The sequence below is a fragment of the Oncorhynchus nerka genome, unplaced genomic scaffold, assembly GCF_034236695.1.
Source record: "Oncorhynchus nerka isolate Pitt River unplaced genomic scaffold, Oner_Uvic_2.0 unplaced_scaffold_1246, whole genome shotgun sequence".
Lineage (NCBI taxonomy): Eukaryota > Metazoa > Chordata > Actinopteri > Salmoniformes > Salmonidae > Oncorhynchus > Oncorhynchus nerka.
This window is the reverse complement of record NW_027040095.1, coordinates 42,646-55,844: the sequence shown is the minus strand read 5'-3', so window position 1 is coordinate 55,844 and position 13,199 is coordinate 42,646. Positions and strand designations below refer to the sequence as shown.

General features: G+C 40.6%; 1 protein-coding gene across 3 annotated transcripts in view; it reads left to right on the top strand.

Annotated features, from left to right (window-relative positions):
* The first annotated feature begins 1,013 nt into the window (after positions 1-1,013).
* The window catches only part of engase (endo-beta-N-acetylglucosaminidase), a 36,624-nt gene continuing 24,438 nt past the window's right edge, over positions 1,014-13,199 (top strand). For all 3 annotated transcript variants that reach the window (XM_065015863.1, XM_065015864.1, XM_065015865.1), the window contains exons 1-5: positions 1,014-1,235; positions 2,656-2,735; positions 6,697-6,898; positions 7,100-7,248; positions 10,041-10,195. In XM_065015863.1, the coding sequence (XP_064871935.1) occupies positions 1,120-1,235; positions 2,656-2,735; positions 6,697-6,898; positions 7,100-7,248; positions 10,041-10,195 (702 nt within the window). In that variant the 5' untranslated portion in view covers positions 1,014-1,119. The remainder of the gene's footprint in view (positions 1,236-2,655; positions 2,736-6,696; positions 6,899-7,099; positions 7,249-10,040; positions 10,196-13,199) is intronic.

Here is a 13,199-nt window from a genome sequence, read left to right as displayed (position 1 = left end):
TGATAAACTCTCTAATCTAATCTAATTAGAGCATCTGGGGCGGCAGCTAGCCTACTGGTTAGAGCGTTGGGCCAGTAACCCGAAAGGTTGCTTGATTGAATCCCCGAGCCGACAAGGTACAAATCTCTTGTTCTGGCACTGAACAAGGCAGTTAACCAACTGTTCCTAGCCTGTCATTGTAAATAAGAATTTGTTCTTAACTGACTTCCCAAGTTAAATACATTTTGTTTATTTAAAAAAAATCTGTCCTAAATTAAAGCGGGTTAATTAAACGTTGTTAAATAGTTAATATCTGTGACTAGTAGCCTACACTCCCCCAGATAGACTGATTAGGAACACCCAAGAGATCATCTTTCATTTCACAGGCAACCACTAGTGATGATGATGAGGGTTATTGTGAGGCCCGCAATGTGCAGTCAACGTCCAAGCAACGTTGGTGTGTTTGCTGGGTAGGTCACTCTATTGGCAGGTCCAGCAATTATGATTTTTGGACACGATAATCCCACTATAATTATATCTAATTATAGTGGACAAAACATTATGAACACCTGCTCTTTCTGTGACATGAATGGTCCACCACCCGAAGGACATCCAGCCAATTTGACACAACTGTGGGAAGCATTGGAGTCAACATGGGCCAGCTTTCAACACCTTGTAGAGTCCATGCTCCAACAAATTGAGGCTGCTCTAATGGCAGAAGGGGTGGGGGGGTGCAACTCAATATTAGGAAGGTGTTCTTAATGTTTTATACACTGTGTTTACGTGACCTTTTGAATGACTGGCATGTCAGTATGACAAGGGGGTTTATATTGCCATCTAGTGGCCGGTATGAGGTCAAAAATCCACCAGAGCCAAAACTCCATGCCGGGTTTTCTGCCCAACAGCACGACTAACGACAGTCGCTGTCAAAAAACGCATTCCACGTGATCGCCTTATCTCAGCTGTCATTCGTTGGCCGAAGCACACGCTTTGAACATCAGCACAACTGCAGCCAATCGCAGGAAACAAGGAAATGTTTCTTTCGCGCTCTGTCCCGAACATGAGCAATGCAACATCCTGCCGTTGATGCATGTTTATGTCTTCCGTTGAGTCATAGACTTCTAACTCATATTTCTCACCATGGACGGTGCATTGACTACTGAGCATCAGGAGGATGGGTCTTTGCGGAGGAGAAAGACAGAAGACGAAGGAGAGGATCAGATCGGGAGCAAGTTGTCAAAAACGGAAACCACAGGGTAACTTTTTTGTTGACAGCTGCCACTTCGTAGGTTGTGTCGGCCTCCCTCTGGGCCGCTGATAAGTAGAGTTGTTTAAGTTCACAGAGCACACAACCCACATTTTACAGCAGCTAGAATAAACATAATGATTTAATCAATCACATGCAATGATAAATAACATGGTTGAAAGGAATACACTACTGAATTTTAAATCTATGCTTGGCTTCACACATGGTCTCTGTTTGGTACTGTACTCTATGCTACTGTACTGTACTCTATGGTACTGTACTCTATGGTACTGTACTCTATGGTACTGTACTGTACTCTATGGTACTGTACTCTATGCTACTGTACTGTACTCTATGGTACTGTACTCTATGGTACTGTACTGTATGGTACTGTACTGTACTCTATGCTACTGTACTGTACTCTATGCTACTGTACTGTACTCTATGCTACTGTATTCTATGGGACTGTACTGTACTCTATGGTACTGTACTCTATGGTACTGTACTGTACTCTATGCTACTGTACTCTATGGTACTGTACTGTATGGTACTGTAATGTACTCTATGGTACTGTAATGTACTCTATGGTACTGTACGGTACTGTACTGTACTCTATGGTACTGTACTATATGGTACTGTACTCTATGGACTGTACTGTACTCTATGGTACTGTACTCTATGGTACTGTACTATATGGACTGTACTGTACTCTGTGGCACTGTACTGTATGGTACTGTACTGTACTCTATGGTACTGTATTATATGGGACTGTATTGTATGGTACTGTAATGTACTCTATGGTACTGTATTATATGGGACTGTACTGTACTCTATGGTACTGTACTGTATGGTACTGTACTCTATGGTACTAATGTACTCTATGGACTGTACTGTACTCTATGGTACTGTACTCTATGGTACTGTACTATATGGACTGTACTGTACTCTATGGCACTGTACTGTATGGTACTGTACTGTACTCTATGGTACTGTATTATATGGGACTGTACTGTACTCTATGGTACTGTACTGTATGGTACTGTAATGTACTCTATGGACTGTACTGTACTCTATGGTACTGTACTGTATGGTACTGTACTCTATGGTACTGTACTGTACTCTGGGTACTGTACTGCATGGTACTGTACTGTACTCTATGGTACTGTAATGTACTCTATGGTACTGTACTATATGGTACTGTACTCTATGGACTGTACTGTACTCTATGGTACTGTACTGTATGGTACTGTACTGTACTCTATGGTACTGTACTGTACTGTATGGTACTGTACTGTATGGTACTGTAATGTACTCTATGGTACTGTACTGTATGGTACTGTACTGTACTCTATGGTACTGTACTGTATGGTACTGTACTGTATGGTACTGTACTGTACATTTTAAATGTATTGTCATTCATATTTCACCAGTTTGGAGTCTTGCTTGGATGAGCCAGTTGAGTTGAGAAGTGTTCATGAAGTCATCAAGTATGGAGCCTCGTCTCTGCCAGGTTGGTACAGAGTACAGACTGTCTAACAGTACAGAGTACAGACTGTCTAACAGTACAGAGTACAGACTGTATAACAGTACAGAGTACAGACTGTATAACAGTACAGAGTACAGACTGTATAACAGTACAGAGTACAGACTGTATAGAGTACAGACAGAGTATAGACTGTATAACAGTACAGAGTACAGACTGTATACAGTACAGAGTATAGACTGTATGACAGTACAGAATATAGACTGTATAACAGTACAGAGTATAGACTGTACAGTACAGAGTACAGACTGTATAACAGTACAGAGTACAGACTGTATACAGTACAGAGTACAGACTGTATAACAGTACAGAATATAGACTGTATAACAGTACAGAGTACAGACTGTATAACAGTACAGAGTATAGACTGTATCAGAGTATAGACTGTATAGACTGTATAACAGTACAGAGTATAGACTGTATAACAGTACAGAATACAGACTGTATACAGAGTATAGACTGTATAGACTGTATCAGAGTATAGACTGTATAGACTGTATAACAGTACAGAGTATAGACTGTATAACAGTACAGAGTATAGACTGTATAACAGTACAGAGTATAGACTGTATAACAGTACAGAGTATAGACTGTATAACAGTACAGAGTATAGACTGTATACAGAGTATAGACTGTATACAGAGTATAGACTGTATAACAGTACAGAGTATAGACTGTATAACAGTACAGAGTATAGACTGTATAACAGTACAAAATATAGACTGTATAACAGTACAGAATACAGACTGTATACAGAGTATAGACTGTATACAGAGTATAGACTGTATAACAGTACAGAGTATAGACTGTATACAGTACAGAGTATAGACTCTATAGACTGTATCAGAGTATAGACTGTATCAGAGTATAGACTGTATAACAGTACAGAGTATAGACTGTATAACAGTACAGAGTATAGACTGTATAACAGTACAGAGTATAGACTGTATCAGAGTATAGACTGTATAACAGTACAGAGTATAGACTGTATAACAGTACAGAGTATAGACTGTATAACAGTACAGAGTATAGACTGTATAACAGTACAGAGTATAGACTGTATAGACTGTATCAGAGTATAGACTGTATCAGAGTATAGACTGTATAACAGTACAGAGTATAGACTGTATACAGTACAGAGTATAGACTCTATAGACTGTATCAGAGTATAGACTGTATCAGAGTATAGACTGTATAACAGTACAGAGTATAGACTGTATAACAGTACAGAGTATAGACTGTATAGACTGTATCAGAGTATAGACTGTATAGACTGTATAACAGTACAGAGTATAGACTGTATAACAGTACAGAGTATAGACTGTATAACAGTACAGAGTATGGACTGTATAACAGTACAGAGTATAGACTGTATCAGAGTATAGACTGTATACAGAGTATAGACTGTATAACAGTACAAAATATAGACTGTATAACAGTACAGAATACAGACTGTATACAGAGTATAGACTGTATAACAGTACAGAGTATAGACTGTATAACAGTACAGAGTATAGACTGTATAACAGTACAGAGTATAGACTATATAGACTGTATCAGAGTATAGACTGTATTAGAGTATAGACTGTATAGACTGTATCATAGTATAGACTGTATACAGAGTATAGACTGTATAACAGTACAGAGTGTAGACTGTATACAGAGTATAGACTGTATAACAGTACAGAGTATAGACTGTATACAGAGTATAGACTGTATAGACTGTACAGTACAGAGTATAGACTGTATACAGAGTATAGACTGTATAGACTGTATAACAGTACAGAGTACAGACTGTATAACAGTACAGAGTATAGACTGTATACAGAGTATAGACTGTATAGACTGTATAACAGTATATAGTATAGACTGTATAACAGTACAGAGTACAGACTGTATAACAGTACAGAGTGTAGACTGTATACAGAGTATAGACTGTATAACAGTATATAGTATAGACTGTATAACAGTACAGAGTACAGACTGTATAACAGTACAGAGTATAGACTGTATACAGAGTATAGACTGTATAGTATAGACTGTATAGACTGTATAACAGTATATAGTATAGACTGTATAACAGTACAGAGTACAGACTGTATAACAGTACAGAGTGTAGACTGTATACAGAGTATAGACTGTATAGACTGTATAACAGTATATAGTATAGACTGTATAACAGTACAGAGTATAGACTGTATAACAGTACAGAGTATAGACTGTATACAGAGTATAGACTGTATAACAGTACAGAGTATAGACTGTATAACAGTACAGAGTATAGACTGTATAACAGTACAGAGTATAGACTGTATCAGAGTATAGACTGTATCAGAGTATAGACTGTATAGACTGTATAACAGAGTACAGCCTGTATTACAGTACAGAGTATAGACTGTATAACAGTACAGAGTATAGACTGTATAACAGTACAAAATATAGACTGTATAACAGTATATAGTATAGACTGTATAACAGTACAGAGTATAGACTGTATAACAGTACAAAATATAGACTGTATAACAGTATATAGTATAGACTGTATAACAGTACAGAGTATAGACTGTATCAGAGTATAGACTGTATACAGAGTATAGACTGTATACAGAGTATAGACTGTATATCAGAGTATAGACTGTATACAGAGTATAGACTGTATAACAGAGTATAGACTGTATAACAGTATAGAGTATAGACTGTATAACAGAGTATAGACTGTATAACAGTACAGAGTATAGACTGTATAGACTGTATAACAGTACAGAGTATAGACTGTATACAGAGTATAGACTGTATAACAGTACAGAGTACAGAGTGTAGAACAGTACAGAGTATAGACTGTATAACAGTACAGAGTATAGACTGTAGAACAGTACAGAATACAGACTGTATACAGAATATAGACTGTATAACAGTACAGAGTATAGACTGTATAGACTGTATAACAGTACAGAGTATAGACTGTATAACAGTACATAATATAGACTGTATAACAGTACAGAGTATAGACTGTATACAGAGTATAGACTGTATAACAGTACAGAGTATAGACTGTATAACAGTACAGAGCATAGACTGTATAACAGTACATAGTATAGACTGTATAGACTGTATAACAGTACATAATATAGACTGTATAACAGTACAGAGTACAGAGTGTAGAACAGTACAGAGTATAGACTGTATCAGAGTATAGACTGTATAGACTGTATACAGAATATAGACTTGTCTAACAGTACAGAGTATAGACTGTATACAGAGTATAGACTGTATAACAGTACAGAGTATAGACTGTATAACAGTACAGAGTATAGACTGTATACAGAGTATAGACTGTATAACAGTACAGAGTATAGACTATAACAGTACAGAGTATAGACTGTATACAGAGTATAGACTGTATAACAGTACAGAGTATAGACTATAACAGTACAGAGTATAGACTGTATAACAGTACAGAGTATAGACTGTATAACAGTACATAATATAGACTCTTTAACAGTATATAGTATAGACTGTATAACAGTACAGAGTATAGACTGTCTAACAGTACAGAATATAGACTGTCTAACAGTACATAGTATAGACTGTCTAACAGTACAGAGTATAGACTGTATAACAGTACAGAGTATAGACTGTCTAACAGTACAGAGTATAGACTGTATAACAGTACATAGTATAGAATGTCTAACAGTACAGAGCCTCTGAGATTCAGAAGGGTTTTCATCCTTAGGAAATGACAGGACAGTGGAATGATGAAATAGCTCTAACACTCAGGTTATAGTGATACTGTCCCTGTTCGTTCTGCTCACCCAGTTGTTTGGTCGCCAGGCCGACCTGAAGACACAGTAATCAACCGTATTCAGTGAAAACTCAAATGTTACCTAAAGCACAAAGAACGAACCAATCTGTGCCTTTCCCTTTACAGCTAAGCATTATGACCCGGACACCACCGAGCCAATCAGCTCCGGCCTTCAGTCCCTGGAGGAGCTGTTGTCGTGGAAACGCAGCGAGGCCAACCCCTTCAACGTGGCGACGGTGCCCCTGGCCAATCGGGAGCCTTCTCTGGCCAGCACGCCGCACCGGACTCTGGTGAGTCACGACATGATGGGCGGATACCTGGATGACAGGTAGGTTGACCTCTCACCTCTGAACTCTCACCTGTGGAATCAATGAACTGCTGTAGACTTTGTTTGCACACCCATGACTCTTCTACGATGGGCTATTACTAAATTCTCACATAACAACGTACTCATTGTGTTGGAAGGCCCTTTGCTAAGTGGTACGACTAAATTCCCTCTCACCTTTGACCCCTGACCTCTCCCCCTCAGGTTTCTGCAGGGAACAGAGTCGGATGCTCCCTATGTGTTCTACCACTGGCAGTACATCGACGTGTTTAACTACTTCAGCCACAACACGGTGACCATCCCCCCTGCCGTCTGGACCAACGCTGCTCACCGACACGGAGTCATCGTCCTGGGTGAGAGTCAACGGGGCCACGTCCCAATAACCTCTCTTTCCTCCTGAACAAGTGTGTACTTGTTCACTACTCCCCACGAATGGGAAAACATTGGATTGGTATAGAGATGGGGGTAGAGAGGGGATTTTTTTTTTATAACAGTCATTTCCTGTCAAATCCATGAAGGAAAGTGAATAAGTGCACACTTTGGGAGAAAGCAGAGATTATTGGGAGTCAATAATGCCCTTGTAGTTATATATCTTTTCACAGTGCCGAACCGAGCCGAACCCCAGCTGTAGGGTCTAAGTGGGCCTGGTAATGTGTCGTGAAGCATGCTGAAATGTCCAAATATTCAAGTCATCACGGTTAGGTTCATTCTGGCCGGCCCAGCAGTGTGAAAGGGGTACAGTATGTAGTACATTATTGTACACTACTGGTTTCCACCAGTCTGTTCTCTGCCTTTACTCAGAGGAAGTGTTGTCTACACTCAGAGGAAGTGTTGTCTACACTCAGAGGAAGTGTTGTCTACTGTTGTCTACACTCAGAGGAAGTGTTGTCTACACTCAGAGGAAGTGTTGTCTACCACTCAGAGGAAGCGTCTACACTCAGAGGAAGTGTTGTCTACACTCAGAGGAAGTGTTGTCTACCACTCAGAGGAAGTGTTGTCTACACTCAGAGGAAGTGTTGTCTACACTCAGAGGAAGTGTTGTCTACACTCAGAGGAAGTGTTGTCTACCACTCAGAGGAAGTGTTGTCTACCACTCAGAGGAAGTGTTGTCTACACTCAGAGGAAGTGTTGTCTACACTCAGAGGAAGTGTTGTCTACACTCAGAGGAAGTGTTGTCTACACTCAGAGGAAGTGTTGTCTACACTCAGAGGAAGTGTTGTCTACCACTCAGAGGAAGGGTTGTCTACCACTCAGAGGAAGTGTTGTCTACACTCAGAGGAAGTGTTGTCTACACTCAGAGGAAGTGTTGTCTACACTCAGAGGAAGTGTTGTCTACACTCAGAGGAAGTGTTGTCTACACTCAGAGGAAGTGTTGTCTACACTCAGAGGAAGTGTTGTCTACCACTCAGAGGAAGTGTTGTCTACACTCAGAGGAAGTGTTGTCTACACTCAGAGGAAGTGTTGTCTACACTCAGAGGAAGTGTTGTCTACACTCAGAGGAAGTGTTGTCTACACTCAGAGGAAGTGTTGTCTACACTCAGATGAAGTGTTGTCTACACTCAGAGGAAGTGTTGTCTACACTCAGAGGAAGTGTTGTCTACACTCAGAGGAAGTGTTGTCTACACTCAGAGGAAGTGTTGTCTACCACTCAGAGGAAGTGTTGTCTACCACTCAGAGGAAGGGTTGTCTACCACTCAGAGGAAGTGTTGTCTACACTCAGAGGAAGTGTTGTCTACACTCAGAGGAAGTGTTGTCTACACTCAGAGGAAGTGTTGTCTACACTCAGAGGAAGTGTTGTCTACACTCAGAGGAAGTGTTGTCTACCACTCAGAGGAAGTGTTGTCTACACTCAGAGGAAGTGAGATGTCTACACTCAGAGGCAGTGTTGTCTACACTCAGAGGAATTCGTAGTTTACACTCAGAGGAAGTGTTGTCTACACTCAGAGGAAGTGTTGTCTACACTCAGAGGAAGTGTTGTCTACACTCAGAGGAAGTGTTGTCTACACTCAGAGGAAGTGTTGTCTACACGGCCTCAGAGGAAGTGTTGTCTACACTCAGAGGAAGTGTTGTCTACACTCAGAGGAAGTGTTGTCTCAGAGGAAGTGTTGTCACTCAGAGGAAGTGTTGTCTACACTCAGAGGAAGTGTTGTCTACACTCAGAGGAAGTGTTGTCTACCACTCAGAGGAAGTGTTGTCTACCACTCAGAGGAAGTGTTGTCTACACTCAGAGGAAGTGTTGTCTACACTCAGAGGAAGTGTTGTCTACACTCAGAGGAAGTGTTGTCTACACTCAGAGGAAGTGTTGTCTACACTCAGAGGAAGTGTTGTCTACACTCAGAGGAAGTGTTGTCTACACTCAGAGGAAGTGTTGTCTACACTCAGAGGAAGTGTTGTCTACACTCAGAGGAAGTGTTGTCTACACTCAGAGGAAGTGTTGTCTACACTCAGAGGAAGTGTTGTCTACACTCAGAGGAAGTGTTGTCTACCACTCAGAGGAAGTGTTGTCTACCACTCAGAGGAAGTGTTGTCTACACTCAGAGGAAGTGTTGTCTACACTCAGAGGAAGTGTTGTCTACACTCAGAGGAAGTGTTGTCTACACTCAGAGGAAGTGTTGTCTACCACTCAGAGGAAGTGTTGTCTACACTCAGAGGAAGTGTTGGAGAGACGCTGCTCTACTTTCTCAGCCAGTCGAGAGGTTTAGTTTCACTTTTAAAACCTCTATTGTTTGTGACCTTCAGGATTTAGTCTGTGGTTTTCACGTCTCACTGTGTGTGTGTGTGTGTGTGTGTGTGTGTCGGAGTGACTGTCTCACTGTGTACGTGACTGTGTGTGTGTCAGAGTGACTGTCTCACTCAGGTCATATACAGTGAGATGTACACAATAAGGGGTTGAACCTAACAGATGAAATTCTAATAGTTTACACAATGTACATGAGAGAGAACACAAGCCTTCTATGTCAAACAGATTATATTCTAAGTGTTGGATTCATATCTGAAACGGTTGGAACGTTTTCCTTCTTCAGTACTGATAGGGCTCACGTTGAGAATATAGGTGCCGATCTGACGGCCTCAAAGTCACACTGCTGATTGGTCTGTTTGAGTTCCACAGTGACTGATCGACGGCTGTGATTGGCTTGTTCTCCAGGCACCTTCATCACTGAGTGGACGGACGGGGGGAAGATGTGCGAGGTCTTCCTGAAAGAGGAGGAGTCTTACAGGGCCGTAGCTGATAGGCTGGTTCAGATAGCCCACTGTTACGGCTTCGATGGTTGGCTGATCAACATCGAGAACCCTCTCGGTGTGAGTTTTATAACTTTTAACAGTTTGTTATTCTGTACTAAACTCTTGTCTATTGCTGTGCTGTAGAGACGTTGGTTTTCATTATGTTGTGGGTGCGTTGAAAAATGGCACTATATTCCCCTTCTATTCCCTAACTAGTGCACTATATTCCCCCTCTATTCCCTATAACTAGTGCACTATATTCCCCCTCTATTCCCTAACTAGTGCACTATATTCCCCCTCTATTCCCTATAACTAGTGCACTATATTCCCCCTCTATTCCCTATAACTAGTGCACTATATTCCCCCTCTATTCCCTATAACTAGTGCACTATATTCCCCCTCTATTCCCTATAACTAGTGCACTATATTCCCCTCTATTCCCTATAACTAGTGCACTATATTCCCCTCTATTCCCTATAACTAGTGCACTATATTCCCCTCTATTCCCTATAACTTAGTGCACTATATTCCCCTCTATTCCCTATAACTAGTGCACTATATTCCCCCTCTATTCCTATAACTAGTGCACTATATTCCCCTCTATTCCCTATAACTAGTGCACTATATTCCCCCTCTATTCCCTATAACTAGTGCACTATATTCCCCTCTATTCCCTATAACTAGTGCACTATATTCCCCTCTATTCCCTATAACTAGTGCACTATATTCCCCCTCTATTCCCTATAACTAGTGCACTATATTCCCCCCTAGTCTATATTCCCTATAACTAGTGCACTATATTCCCCTCTATTCCCTATAACTAGTGCACTATATTCCCCTCTATTCCCTATAACTAGTGCACTATATTCCCCTCTATTCCCTATAACTAGTGCACTATATTCCCCCTCTATTCCCTATAACTAGTGCACTATATTCCCCCTCTATTCCCTATAACTAGTGCACTATATTCCCTTCTATTCCTATAACTAGTGCACTATATTCCCCTCTAACTAGTGCACTATATTCCCCCTCTATTCCCTAACTAGTGCACTATATTCCCCCTCTATTCCCTAACTAGTGCACTATATTCCCCTTCTATTCCCTATAAGTAGTGCACTATATTCCCCTTCTATTCCCTGTAAGTAGTGCGCTATATTCCCCTTCTATTCCCTATAACTAGTGCACTATATTCCCCTTCTATTCCCTATAACTAGTGCACTATATTCCCCCTCTATTCCCTATAAGTAGTGCACTATATTGCCCCTTTATTCCCTGTAAGTAGTGCGCTATATTCCCCTTCTATTCCCTATAACTAGTGCACTATATTCCCCTTCTATTCCCTGTAAGTAGTGCGCTATATTCCCCTTCTATTCCCTATAACTAGTGCACTATATTCCCCTTCTATTCCCTGTAAGTAGTGCGCTATATTCCCCCTCTATTCCATATAACTAGTGCGCTATATTCCCCTTCTATTCCCTATAACTAGTGCACTATATTCCCCTTCTATTCCCTGTAAGTAGTGCGCTATATTCCCCTTCTATTCCCTATAACTAGTGCACTATATTCCCCTTCTATTCCCTGTAAGTAGTGCGCTATATTCCCCCTCTATTCCATATAACTAGTGCGCTATATTCCCCCTCTATTCCCTATAGTAGTGCCCTATATTCCCCTTCTATTCCCTATAGTAGTGCCCTATATTCCCATTCTATTCCCTATAACTAGTGCACTATATTCCCCCTCTATTCCATATAACTAGTGCACTATATTCCCCCTCTATTCCCTATAACTAGTGCACTATATTCCCTATAAGTAGTGCACTATATTCCCCCTCTATTCCCTATAACTAGTGCACTATATTCCCCCTCTATTCCCTATAACTAGTGCACTATATTCCCCTTCTATTCCCTATAACTAGTGCACTATATTCCCCCTCTATTCCCTATAACTAGTGCACTATATTCCCCCTCTATTCCCTATAACTAGTGCACTATATTCCCCCTCTATTCCCTATAACTAGTGCACTATATTCCCCTTCTATTCCCTATAACTAGTGCACTATATTCCCCCTCTATTCCCTATAACTAGTGCACTATATTCCCCCTCTATTCCCTATAACTAGTGCACTATATTCCCCTTCTATTCCCTATAACTAGTGCACTATATTCCCCTCTATTCCCTATAACTAGTGCACTATATTCCCCTCTATTCCCCTAACTAGTGCACTATATTCCCCTCTATTCCCTATAACTAGTGCACTATATTCCCCTCTATTCCCTATAACTAGTGCACTATATTCCCCTCTATTCCCTATAACTAGTGCACTATATTCCCCCTCTATTCCCTATAACTAGTGCACTATATTCCCCTCTATTCCCTATAACTAGTGCACTATATTCCCCCTCTATTCCATATAACTAGTGCACTATATTCCCCTCTATTCCCTATAACTAGTGCACTATATTCCCCTCTATTCCCTATAACTAGTGCACTATATTCCCCTCTATTCCCTAACTAGTGCACTATATTCCCCCTCTATTCCCTATAACTAGTGCACTATATTCCCCTCTATTCCCTATAACTAGTGCACTATATTCCCCCTCTATTCCCTATAACTAGTGCACTATATTCCCCTCTATTCCCTATAACTAGTGCACTATATTCCCCTCTATTCCCTATAACTAGTGCACTATATTCCCCTCTATTCCCTATAACTAGTGCACTATATTCCCCTCTATTCCCTATAACTAGTGCACTATATTCCCCTCTATTCCCTATAACTAGTGCACTATATTCCCCTCTATTCCCTATAACTAGTGCACTATATTCCCCTCTATTCCCTATAACTAGTGCACTATATTCCCCTTCTATTCCTAACTAGTGCACTATATTCCCCCTCTATTCCCTATAACTAGTGCACTATATTCCCCCTCTATTCCCTATAACTAGTGCACTATATTCCCCTCTATTCCCTATAACTAGTGCACTATATTCCCCCTATAACTAGTCTATATTCCCTATAACTAGTGCACTATATTCCCCTCTATTCCCTATAACTAGTGCACTATATTCCCCTCTATTCCCT